The sequence below is a fragment of the Bos taurus genome, chromosome 10 (genome assembly GCF_002263795.3).
Source record: "Bos taurus isolate L1 Dominette 01449 registration number 42190680 breed Hereford chromosome 10, ARS-UCD2.0, whole genome shotgun sequence".
Classification (NCBI taxonomy): domain Eukaryota; kingdom Metazoa; phylum Chordata; class Mammalia; order Artiodactyla; family Bovidae; genus Bos; species Bos taurus.
The window spans coordinates 27,669,052-27,682,284 of NC_037337.1; the positions used below are offsets into that span (position 1 = coordinate 27,669,052).

General features: G+C 35.9%; 1 protein-coding gene across 1 annotated transcript; it reads left to right on the forward strand.

Moving 5' to 3' along the window:
- Positions 1 to 9,182: 9,182 nt before the first annotated feature.
- On the forward strand, positions 9,183 to 10,121 carry OR4K54 (olfactory receptor family 4 subfamily K member 54). The gene has a single exon (NM_001390298.1). The coding sequence runs from the start codon at positions 9,183 to 9,185 to the stop codon at positions 10,119 to 10,121; it is 939 nt and encodes a 312-aa protein (NP_001377227.1).
- Positions 10,122 to 13,233: the final 3,112 nt, after the last annotated feature.

A 13,233-nucleotide genomic window follows, 5' to 3' on the forward strand; every position in this document is an offset into this window, starting at 1 on the left:
TTAAGATCATTGTTATTGCCTCCAAACTCTGCTTTCTACTTCTGTACTCTGCTTTCTGCTCCTGGGACTCTGCATACGACACTTCTATTTTCACATCTGGCTCCATTTTACCCTCTGAAGACAGAGCATGGGAGAGAAAGACAGCAAAGTTAGAGAAGGAGAAAAGGACTCCTTCCTGTCTGCTCTTTTGAGCTTTCCCTCTGCTTGTGAGCATTACCATAGTCACTATAGCAATAGTTCCTTCCTATAGCATGAGCAAAACCCAGGGTGCAGCTTTTCTTACAGGTTCAGAACTAGTCTCATTCTGTTCCATCAGAGGTAAGAGCACCAGCAAGCTGGCACCCTATCTTCAAATATCTGAGTCTCAGAATCTATCATGCCACACTTCTGAGTTCAGAGAAAAAGTAGGAGGCAAGTACACTCCCTCCAAAGAGGGAGTTTCACACCATAGGAATCCTTTCCTACATCACTAAATTTCTATCATTTTAATTTTTAAACTTTTTCCCCACCCCGTGAGCAGTAGCTGCTGTCTACAATTGTTTTCTTCATGGTAATAAAGTTTTCTTTTAACTCTCTCAGACATCTAGTTGGCAATATTATACCTGCTTACATTTTATATTAAATTCTGTTCAAGTAATGTGTTTCCTCTTTGCCAACTGATCCCTGACTGAAACAGCTTTCCACACAGAAATGTGCAGCCTAAGTGACTTTCCTGATGAACACTGCAAGTATGAAAGAGGAAACATTTTTTACATAAACTTCTCCTGAGATGAGAAAGAGAAGGAACACTTATTTCCCGGTAAAATAACAGAATTGGATTGTCTGAAATACTATCAAAATTATTAATTTTGATACTGTCAAATTATTAATAATTCAAAGGATGCTGGCAGCTGTAGTCAAAGGTCATGCATGGAGAATTCTGAGACCATAAGTCCCCAAGGTTTTTCATACTATTGTAAGTTGCACCTTGAAGCAGATATAACAAACAAAGAATCAAACAATAACACATATATAACATGATTTCCAAAGGGAGCTTATTTTGGTCATGAAGCACCGTCAACTTTTAATTTGATAATTGCATAGCTCAATGGTATTTTCCAGCTCAATTCTAGCTAATAAATTTATAGGCTGATTTGTCACTAGCAACCTAGACAGGTCAAGTGTATCTTGCCTAAAAGGATTCCATAGATGAAGCACCTCATTATCTTTTCAATAAAAATATCATCAAGGGGTCCAATTAGCATGCTTTCATGACTTATCAGGTCATTTCTATACTTCTTTCTGTATTTTCTCTTCTTCCAAGAGGTTCCCAAACTACAGAGTAAGGGTTTCAGACCAGGGGTTAGATGAATTCATAGATAAATTTCCCAATTCATCTATGAAGCAGATATAAATTTGACATGAATAATATATGGCAACAAATTAATTTTATACCTGAAGTGCAATGTTGATTTAACAATTGGAAATCAATCACCAGGCTAAAAAAGGAAAAATCATACCAATATCTCCATAAATAAGGAAAGAGCATTTCATTAAATCAAATACACTTTCATAATAAAACTCCTAGCTGTAGATTTAGAAATAAAATTACTCATTCTGATAAGTGGTTAATGCAAAACAGCTCTCGCATAGCATATAATTGATGCTGAAATATTGGAAATCCCTCTACCATGTCCCTAAGGTTGGAAATGACAAAAATTGCTTCTTGTCAACACTAATGTTTGGTGTTTTATTGGAAGTCTTGTCCAGCTGAATAAGAGAAGAAAACTAAATAAAATGAGCAAAAAGATATAAATAAATTATTATTCATCACAGACAATATTTTTGTTTAAAAATTACATATATTTCTATAGTTTCCCTCTACGGCAGTCTACTTAATTATAATAGCTTAACACATAATATGACTTCCCTGGTGGCTCAGACAGTAAAGCGTCTGCCTACAATGTGGGAGACCGGGGTTCAATCCCTGGGATGGGAAGATCTCCTGGAGAAGGAAATGGCAACCCACTCCAGTACTCTTGCCTGGAAAATCCCCTGCTTCAACTGTTTACCTCAGTAGATGGCATGCTTGATGAGCATAGGATTGTTGGAAAGTAAAGATGAATATAGATTTAGTAGTGTTTTAGACAACCTGCTGAATGGACAAATATATTTGTAAATCTATCTGATAAGGGCTTATAATTCAAAACAAATAAAGCACTCTACAACACAATAGCAAAAACAAAACAAAAAACAATTGGGATAAAAAAGGTCAAATCTGAATAGACATTTTTCCAATGAAGACATACAGATGGACAGCACAAAAATATGTTCAACATCACTAATCATCAGGGAAATGCAAACCAAAACCCACATTACACTTGTCGAATGACTACTGTCAAAAAGACAGCAAATAACAAGCATCAGTGTGGATTAGAGAAAAAGGAAATTTCATGCAATATTAGTAGGATGTAACTGGTGAAACCACTGAGGAAAACACTGGATCTTCCAAAAAAAAGGACTACCATGTGACCTAGCAATTTCAAGTTCCACAAGTGAAATAAAAACCTAGAATTTATCTGAAAAAAAATATTGAAAACACTAATTTGAAAAGATACATGCACCTTTATGTTCATTGCAGGACTATTTACAATAGCCAAGTTATGGAAGCAACCTAAGTGTCCATTGATAAAATGAATTAGAAAAGATGTGATTATATATGTAAGAACACTATCCTGCCATAAAAAAAGAAAGTTTGCCATTGCAAGAACTTGACACTATCATGCTAAGTGACATGTCAGACACAGAAAGACAAATACCATATTATTTTACTTATACATGGAATCTAAAAAGCAAAATAAACAAATAAAAGCAGACTCTTAGGACAAACTGGTGGTTGTCAGACAGGGTGGGTGCTGAGGGGATGAATGAAATAAGTAAAGGGGATTAGAGGAACAAACTTCCAGCTATGAAAGGAATAATTCATGGGATTTGATGAGCCCACAGGGTTACAAAGAGTCAGACATGACTGAATGACTGAAAACAATAACAATAATGTATACATAGGGAATATAGTCAATAATATTGTTACAACTTTGTATGGTAATGAATGATAATGGAAATTTGAATTTCAAGGGTGATTCTTGCATAATGTATTTGATTGTCAGATAACTAAGTTGTATACCTCAAAATAATATAACATTCTATATCAGCTGATTTTCACTAATTATGCATGTTTACTTATTTATTTGAAAGTGAAAGTGTTAGTCACTCAGTCCAGCTATTTGAGACTCTTTGCAACCCCATAGACTGCAGCCCATCAGGCTCTTCTGTCTATAGAATTCTCCAGGCAAGAATACTGGAGTAGGTTGCCAATCTCTTCTCCAGGGGATCTTTCCGACCTAGGGATTGAACCTGGATCTCCTACATTACAGGCAGATTCTTTACTGTCTGAGCCACCAGGGAAGCCCATTTATTTTTTTTTTTAATACTTCCTATTTTCCCAAGAGTTTTTTTTTTTTTAATGAAGAGTCAATTTTGAAATTTACTCAGTAACTTTCTGGTAAAGTTCTAAAGTTCATTTTCTAAAATGTTTATGTAACTTTGTCTAAATCCAAATATTGTTCATTATTTCTCTTATATTATGTGATATTCTGTGGGATTTCAGAAATTTTCTCTTCATAGACACATTAAAAATTTAGCTAGGAGACCATGTAGATCATATTTCATATTTGACTTTCTGTACACATAGGTGGAATCAGACTATAGAATGAGTTGGAATTGGGGAAGAATGGAGCAGAGAAATCCATTAATAGTCTTTTAAACTGCCAATATGGAAAAATATATAGCCTAGAAGCAAATAATGACAACAGAAGTAAAGGGGAGGGAAGTTAATTGAGACATGTTGAGACTAAAACTGGACAACTAGAGATAGCAAGTGAAAGTATGGACAAGACAACCACATAGGTATCTGTTTGTGGCGTATGGGGGAATGGCAATGATACTTATCAGGGAATTGGAGTGGATTATTATATTCTAAATTCAGTTTTGACATGTTATCTTGAAGGTGGAGGAGAGACTTTCATTTGTGTATATAAGCTACAACTCTGGATAGATTTCTCTGAAGACCGGTGATAAAGCTACAGACCAGGATGTGACCGTGCTGTACTAGAAGGCACAAGAAGGGAGACCGCTATGGGTGCTGATTAAGTATTCCACAAACGGTTTGGATCCTAGGTTCTTTCTAACCTTTGGCTCTCATTGTATATAGACTTTAAACGTTGTTAACTTTGGCATGACGTTAGCATCAAATGCATGGAAAAAGGATCAGGAAAGTCCATCTGCACACGACGATGTGTCCTTTGGTTTAAGAAAGGCAGACCTCAGAAACTGACTTTGGTTTATATCTCATTGAATAATTCTGGACTATATGCCTACCTTACAACACTCCATAACTAAGGAAAATGAGATTATAGTAACTGGTTTAGAAAACAATCATATCACATTGGAAAGTTCAGTCTACCTCATGTGTGTTTCTTTCCTATAAGTGTCCTTTTTTATTCACATAAAACACTCCACCTCTGACACTTCTGATCACCAGATGTAGAGGTTTCTCCCCATACCAAGCTAATATCCACAACAACTTAACTCAATTCTGGGTGTCCTAGGTCCTAAGTTGCTTCAGTCATATTTGATTCTTTGCAAACCTACGGACTATAGCCACCATGTGCCTCTGTCTATGGGATTCTCCAGGCAACAGTACTGGAGTGGGTTACCATGCCCTCCTCCAGGGGATCTTTCCTACCCAGGGATCAAACTTGCATCTCCTGCATTGGCAGGCAAGTTCCTTACCACTAGCACCACCACCTGGGTAGCCCACAATCTAACTTAATCCTTACAACACTATGCATTTGAAGCTAGTGTTAGAGCTCATGGGTTAAGGGCTTAGTCCCACTAGACTCTTTCTGTTATTTAAGTTGCCCATCTCAATAATAGGTCCCCAGATTATACACAATTTTTGTCCAATTTGGCTACAAATCAGAGGTTCCCAGGATCCCCTCCTCAGCTTCTATTAATTTGTTAGAGTGGTTCACAGATCTTAGGAAATATTTACCTACATTTACTTGTTTAATTAAAAATATGATAAAGGAGCTACACAAATATCCAGATGAAGAAATACACAAGCAAAGACTGAGATGGTCTCAAGTACAGCAGCTTCTGTGCCTCTGGAGTCAGGGTGTATCACCCTCTCTAGGTTAGTGGATGTGTTCACCAACACTGCCTTTCTACAATCTAAGAAGTTTTCAGCTGCCCACGTTGGGTGAGATCAGTTCTCAGAAACCCTCTCATTTATCCTGATATCTCAAATTTCTTTTGGATTTTATTTGTTCTACCATTTTTAGGAGGGTTAATAAATTGTGTTTTATTCATATTTTGAATATTACATAGTTTAGAGAAATTACGTTGAACTATATATAATAGGGGCTTCCCTGGTGGCTCAGTTGGTAAAGAACGTGACTGCAATGTAAGAGGCCCGGGTTTGATCACTCAGTCAGGAAGATCCCCTGGAGAAGGGAATGGCAACCCACTCCACTATCCTTGGCTGGAGAATGCCATGGACAGAGGAGCCTGTTGGACTACAGCCCATGGGGTCGCAAAGAGTCAGACACGACTGAGCAACTAACACACACACACACACACACACACACACACACACACACACATACTAATAGAGACATTATCAAATCATATTGATAGATATGAAATGAAATGGCAAAATACATAGTTTCAAACTTACAGAAAAAATTAATATTTTTTAAGAATATGTTTTAAATATGAATTATCAATAAAATTTAGGAAGGATACATGCCAAATTCTGGGGGAAGAAAATACGGTATTTATGGATATTCAAAGGAACTTTTTAATGTAACTGTTCAGGCTTTTGAGACATTTTTAAACTTGCAATTTATGTATTTGAAAATAATATTATATTAAAGTGACAAATATGAAGAGCCTTAATTATATAGCTTTGATAACTGCTTTAATGTCCTAGGGGATTCTGTGCTTTGCTGACACAATTCTAGAACATAGAAAAAGAAGAAATGATCGTTTACCCTCTTCTCAAAAATAACATTTTTATCATAAAATATTTCATTTTATACTAATACCTCTAATTCTCTTGTTCACCTTCCTTAACCTTTAAAAAATCATGGAAATTTTAAAATAGCAGCACAATGACTGTGGGTTAATGCAAAGCTAAATTGGACCAAAGTTATCTTGGCACATTGTCATGCTTTTTTTTTTTTTTTCTCTTTCAACTTTAATACCCACCATTTGTTAAGTGAGGCAGTACCTAAAAAAGGAATCTCAGAATCCTGTTTGGACACTGTTTGGGAAGAAAACCAGGTTTTGAGAGGGGCACTCTGTCTCAGCCACTGGCCAGAAAACGATCTGTTTGAAATCTGTTCAGTCTGAGAGCGATATGGTGACTTGGGGAAGGAAGGTGACCTCTCCCTTGTAAGGCGGACTGGCTCCGTTTCCCTCTGTGTTTTCCACCGCTGTTTATAACACTTGTGCTGAATGCTTGTAGTGACAGTAATAGTCATAAAATATGGCTCAAATTTCATTTTTAATTGAAATATAGATTAATTTACAATGTTGTGTACATTAGATATACAGCAAGATATTTGGTCTTATATATATATATATATATATACACACATATATATAATTATATATATTCTTTTTCATTATGGGTTATTATCAGACACTGAACATAGATCTCTGTGCTACTAAGTAGTTTTTTGTTGTTTATTATATGTAGTAGTGTGCATATGTTAATTCCAAACTAATAATTTATTTCCCTCCCCTCCACCCCATTTGGTAACCATAAGATTGTTCTCTATATCTGCGAGTTTGTTTCTGCTCTGTAAATAAGCTCATTTATATCACCATTTTTAAAATTTTCCACATATAAGTGATATTATATGATATTTGTCTTTCTCTGTTGACTAACTTCACTTAATATGATAATCTCTAGGTACATTCATGTTGCTGAAAATGGCATTATTTTGTTCTTCTTTTATGGCTGAGTAATAGTATTCCATGTATATAGTATCCATATATATATATATATATATATATATATATACATGCCACATCTTCTTTATCCATTCCATCAATGGACACTTAGGCTGCTTCCATGTCTTGGCTATTGTAGAAAGTGCCGCTATGAACATTAGGGTGTATATATGTTTTCAAATTAGAGTTCTCTCCAAATATAGACCCAGAAGTGGAATTGCAAGATCATACGGTAACTCTATTATTCAATTCTGTCACTGACAAAAGTAAGTAAATGGAAAAAAGCTTCAGTCAAATATTAATACTGCAAAGTACCATACACTTTAAAGACAAACAATGAAACTGAATAGATTTTAATATAAACCTGGACCTCTTTACTATTGCTTTAGCTATTTACATAGTTTGTGTCTGTCACCCCTTTACAGAACAAAATATCTTATTTCAGAATTTTTTTTTACTTTCAAAGACATCTCAAAATCAAGATTCTTAGAAGTCATTTTTAGTAGGAAAGCTAGTCTGGAAGTTTTAAAGTCAGACAAATTTCTGTGTATTTTGTTGTTCTAGTATTTTTGAACTTAAGACTTGGGAAAAATCAAATTTCTCTTCTGCAAAATTGCAAGAACTGTGACTCTTCAAAAAGGTAATATGTACATATATATATACTCGATTAGATCTCATGGAGTATTTTTACAAAAATTTAAGGATAATGAAGTTAGAATTCAATAGTAAGAAAATAGTCAAAAGACATAAATGATGCTGATGTTCCTTTTAAAAAGTCTTATGTTTGGTGAGGGAAAAAAGCTGAACAGAATGAAGAGCAAAACTCAGAAGGAAAAAAAGTACAACAAAAAGGGAGCAGATATTCAAAGAAAAAAAGGCAAATAATACTAATAAATGGAAAAATAATTAATTTTGTAATTACATCCCAGTGCCATCTCTCATCATCATAAAGACAACACATTGTATTGACAAGGCTATATTTTTAAGAAAGGGGATTTGTACTTTGTAGTTGGAAATGCAAAATGCTTTGAGTCCTATAGTGGGAATACCTAACAAAATGTATGTTTTTAAAATGCTTATCAAGGACTTGGTAGTTCATAAGTGCCAGTTATTGTACCTGATAATCTAAACTATATTTTCTAAAAGACTAGGATAATAAAGAAATACAGACAAGAAGGGAGACTAAAGAAAAAATATAAATAAAAAATGAGGGCAAATGGAAGGAAAAAAATGAGGAAAAAAGAACTTGCTGTTTGGTTTACAAAATATGCAAAATATATATATTTTGCAGAGTTCAATTTATATAGTATATGTGAACAGTTTAAGGACAAATGAAGTTAAATTTTATACATTCTTTTCTGAGAACAGTCAGGAATAAATGTAGTTTTCATTTCTTTATCATTTAAGCTACTCTCAAAAAAGAAATCTGTTACAAGTGAGGGAATAGAACTGGTCTATAATGTTAATAAGTGGAGTTACTCTGCCTATGAAATATATAATTTTATACACAGATTCAAAATTAGTAAAAATATTCAGCTTAGAAACGTGCCATCAGCATCTGGGGTCTCCTTTGGATGTAGATGGGCTTTCCTCAAGTCATTTGATAAACAAATTTTTCTCACAGTTTGTAAAAGAATTTGATTCAATTCAGTTTGCTCACACATATCAACTTTAGCAATAAATTTGTTTCTAAGAGTCAAGTTTTGTGTGAGAAATGTAGCATTAGATTATTGCCCTAAATAAGAGTTAAAAATAAAGAACCTCCAAATATATTATAGACCTATGCACTTTTAATGCCAAAAAGGAAGATTCAAGCAGTGGAGAAATTCTTTATAAAATACATTAATATTGTTATTTTATGAGAATATTCATTTTGCATAAGCAAAGCACTCTTTCTGTTGGGTGAAGTTTTTAAACTTCCTTTATACACATTATTAGCTCCTGAGAGCTGAGACTGAGTCAATAAATCTTTATTTTCAATTTGGAATTTAGCACATTTCCTAGGATTTAAATTTTGCACAGGAGAAGTGTTTGTCTGCTCTCAAGCACCCAAACATTTAGTTCTTCTTTCCATTCTAGAACTTCTTAGTTCACTTCTTCTGGTCACATTAGAAATGTACTAAATGGAAGAAGCAAACCAGTCCGTGGTATCTGAGTTCGTTTTTCGTGGACTCTGTGATTCAAAGGATCTCCAGAAATTCCTCTTCCTGCCATTTTCTGCACTCTACCTGATGACCGTCCTGGGCAACCTTTTCATTGCATTCTTAATCATCACTGACTCCCATCTCCATCCCCCAATGTACTTCCTCTTAGCCAATCTCTCATTTGTTGACTTCTGCCTTTCCTCAGTCACCACTCCTAAACTGATCACAGACTTCCTAAAGGATAATAAAACCATCTCCTTTGGGGGCTGCATGAGTCAGATCCTCTTTATACATTTTCTTGCAGGAGATGAGATGGTACTGCTTGTGACAATGGCCTATGACCGTTGTGTAGCCATCTGCAAGCCACTCCATTACTCCAGAATTATGGACAGACAAAAGTGCATCTGGCTAGCTCTGATATCATGGATCATTGGCTTTGTACATGCCATAAGTCAACTAGCTATGATTTTAGATCTTTCTTTCTGTGGACCCAGAATAGTGGACAGCTTTTTCTGTGATATTCCCGAAGTGATCAAACTAGCCTGCATGGATACCCATACTCTGAGAATATTGATAAATGCTGACAGTGGTGTCTTGGCTGTAACTTGCTTCATTCTCTTGCTGATCTCTTACACCTACATCCTGGTAACTATTCACCTTCATTCCAAGGATGGGTCATCAAAGGCACTCTCTACCTGTACTTCCCACATCACAGTGGTGGTGCTGTTCTTTGGACCCTGCATTTTCATCTATTTCTGGCCACTTAGCATCACTTGGGTGGACAAGGTACTTTCTGTGTTTTATACAGTAATTACACCTCTTTTGAATCCAGCCATTTACACACTGAGAAATAAAGAAATTAAAAATGCAGTAAAGCGACTGATAAGTCAGCATAAGAATACAAAGTACAATTTTTAAAGCTTTCATATAATCAGTAATTCTACTGTTTGCTCCCTAATTTGGACATAGTTTGACATGTTAACTAAACTATAAATGTTCATATCTGTAAGTTATCAGTAATCTCAGATATATTTTTTGTGTTTATTCCATTAAGAAAATATGTTCAAAAAGCTAATACATGTATTCTTACCACTTGGAGAAAATAAAAATTTGTCTAAATATTCTTGTGTATTGTAAAAAAAAAAAAAATGCCTGGTGATTATAATAAGAATTCAGTTCAGTTCAGTTCAGTTCACTCGCTCAGTCATGTCCGACTCTTTGCGACCCCATGAATCGCAGCACGCCAGGCCTCCCTGTCCATCACCAACTCCCGGAGCTCACTCAGACTCACGTCCATCAAGTCAGTGATGCCATCCAGCCATCTCATCCTCTGTCATCCCCTTCTCCTCCTGCCCCCAATCCCTCCCAGCATCAGAATCTTTTCCAATGAGTCAACTCTTCACATGAGGTGGCCAAACTACTGGAGTTTCAGCTTTAGCATCATTCCTTCCAAAGAAATCCCAGGGCTGATCTTCTTCAGAATGGACTGGTTGGATCTCCTTGCAGTCCAAGGGACTCTCAAGAGTCTTCTCCAACACCACAGTTCAAAAGCATCAATTCTTTGGCACTCAGCCTTCTTCACAGTCCAACTCTCACATCCATACATGACCACAGGAAAAACCATAGCCTTGACTAGATGGACCCTTGTTTGGCAAAGTAATGTCTCTGCTTTAATTATAAAATAACAATTTATGTCTATGGATGGTGCTAATGGTAAGAACTTGCCTGCCAATGCAGGAGACAAGAGGTGTGGGTTCAATCCCTGGGTCAGGAAGATTCCCTGGAGGGCCATGTCAACCCACTCCAGTATTAATTCCTGGAGAATCCCATGGCGATTCTCCCTACAGTCCATAGGGTCACAAAGATTTGGACATGACTGAAGCATGCCTAATTTAATAAACACTACCTATATTCCAAATCTCATGCTGAGTATTTTACCTAATCTATGTATTACCTAATAAATCATTTTGAGTTAAATATCATTAATCTCACTTCTAGAAATACATGATTTATCTATCATAACTCTAAATTAGCTAGAGAGCTTAAGGGATATATTTCCCTGCTCTGCTTCTACTTGAAAAACAAAATCTAAATGCATCAAACTACAATACTGGTACTTAACAGTATAATCTCTGTAATTCAAGGGTTCAAGTCTTAGCTATTGATTAAAGATACAGTTTCCTTGAAAATTTTTTTCTTAAACACACAAGCAGAAGGATTTGAAATTGCTTGAAACATTATTTTTTTACTTACATTCAGGAAATAATAAGGATATGTTGCTTCAAAACAAAAGAAATTTAGTAATGAGAGGAAAGTACAAGGGAACAATCAAAGAAACAACATTACACAGAAATCATAATACCTCCTACACATGAATGAAAAAGATAAACATCTCAACAGGGGAGATAATGGGCAAAACATGTACAGGTATTTATTTCACTGAAGACTATTTCATAATTAATCAGGGAAATGCAATTTAAGATGATGATAAAATGGTATTATACATCTGTGAAATGGGTTTATTAAAAAAGACACCAAACAAAAAAAATTATTGTTCAGAATGTGTATTCAAGGAAATGCTATGCCTTGTGAATGGGTGTAAATTGATTTAAGTACTCTGAATAATAATTCGTATTGTAAAGCTGAACATGTGTATAAACTACATCTCAATAATTGTATGCTAATTGTTTCCTGTGGCCAAGTGCCTATTCTTACTAATAGTAAATCTTTCAAATTTTAGCTGGATACAGGACTCCCCAGCTATACAGTAGATTTCCTAATCGCTATAGACAGTTATCAGAGAAGGCAATGGCACCCCACTCCAGTACTCTTGCCTGGAAAATCCCATGGATGGAGGAGCCTGGTAGGCTGCAGTCCATGGGGTCGCTAAGAGTCGGACACGACTGAGTGACTTCACTTTCACTTTTCACTTTCATGCATTGGAGAAGGAAATGGCAACCCACTCCAGTGTTCTTGCCTGGAGAATCCCAGGGACGGGGGAGCCTGGTGCGCTGCCGTCTATGGGGTCACACAGAGTCGGAAAGGAAATGGCAGCCCACTCCAGTGTTCTTGCCTGGAGAATCCCAGGGACGGGGGAGCCTGGTGCGCTGCCGTCTACGGGGTCGCACAGAGTCGGACACAAGTGAAGTGACTTAGCAGCAGTAGCAGCATAGACAGTTGTATCTGAATGACCAAGTTCTGGCAATAAGATGTGAGAAGTGATTTGTACATCTTTCAAACCATTATTTTAAAGACATCAGCTCAGGATTCCTTTCCCTGTCCTAGTGACACAAAACACCTGGCAAAGATACCTTGTAGTCAGTAATGGATGCCACAAGTTGAGAAGAGCAGAGACAATGCTCCAGCCAGGAGATGGACGGACTCCAGAAGAAGATGAGACAACTTGAATGTTGATTGGTAATGTTTTATTTACCATTATACCATCTTCATTTGTGCACTGTTCTTCATGACATATTTATTTGGGTTGTTACAATTAAAATATTGTATAATGCAAAGTTAAGGAAACAATAAACAAAAGGATTTCTCTTTGGCCTTCTACAAACACACACACACACACACACCCAGAATACAATTGCTCATTCATTCACTGCAGCTTTCAAAAAATCCATGTGGTTCTGGGCTGTATACTTAACCAATATCTGTTATTCTAGGGAAAAGGCCTTCTAGGGAATAAGCCTTCTAGGGAAGGTTTCACTTAATAACTTCCCCCAAAATATATATGTTCTTAGACACATGTATCATACTCAGAGAGTAAAATATATCTGGCAGGAAAATGAATGCAGTTTGGTGTTACTGTAAGTTGAGGTATGCTAGTTATGTCTGCATCTTATAGACTTTTTAAATGAATCTGCCTGTGTAATAGTGCATGCTTCATAGCCCTAGTTGATATGTGTCACTTGCAAATAAAATTATATTAACAAATCTTTACAGTATATTCATTGTTACTTTATTCCTGTGAACTGAAGAAAAAAGTTGATTTCTTGAGTCAGATCCCTATACCAATAACTAT

Excerpts from the sequence above, each read along its gene's own strand:
- OR4K54 (NM_001390298.1), top strand. The coding sequence starts at position 9,183 with ATGGAAGAAGCAAACCAGTCCGTGGTATCTGAGTTCGTTTTTCGTGGA.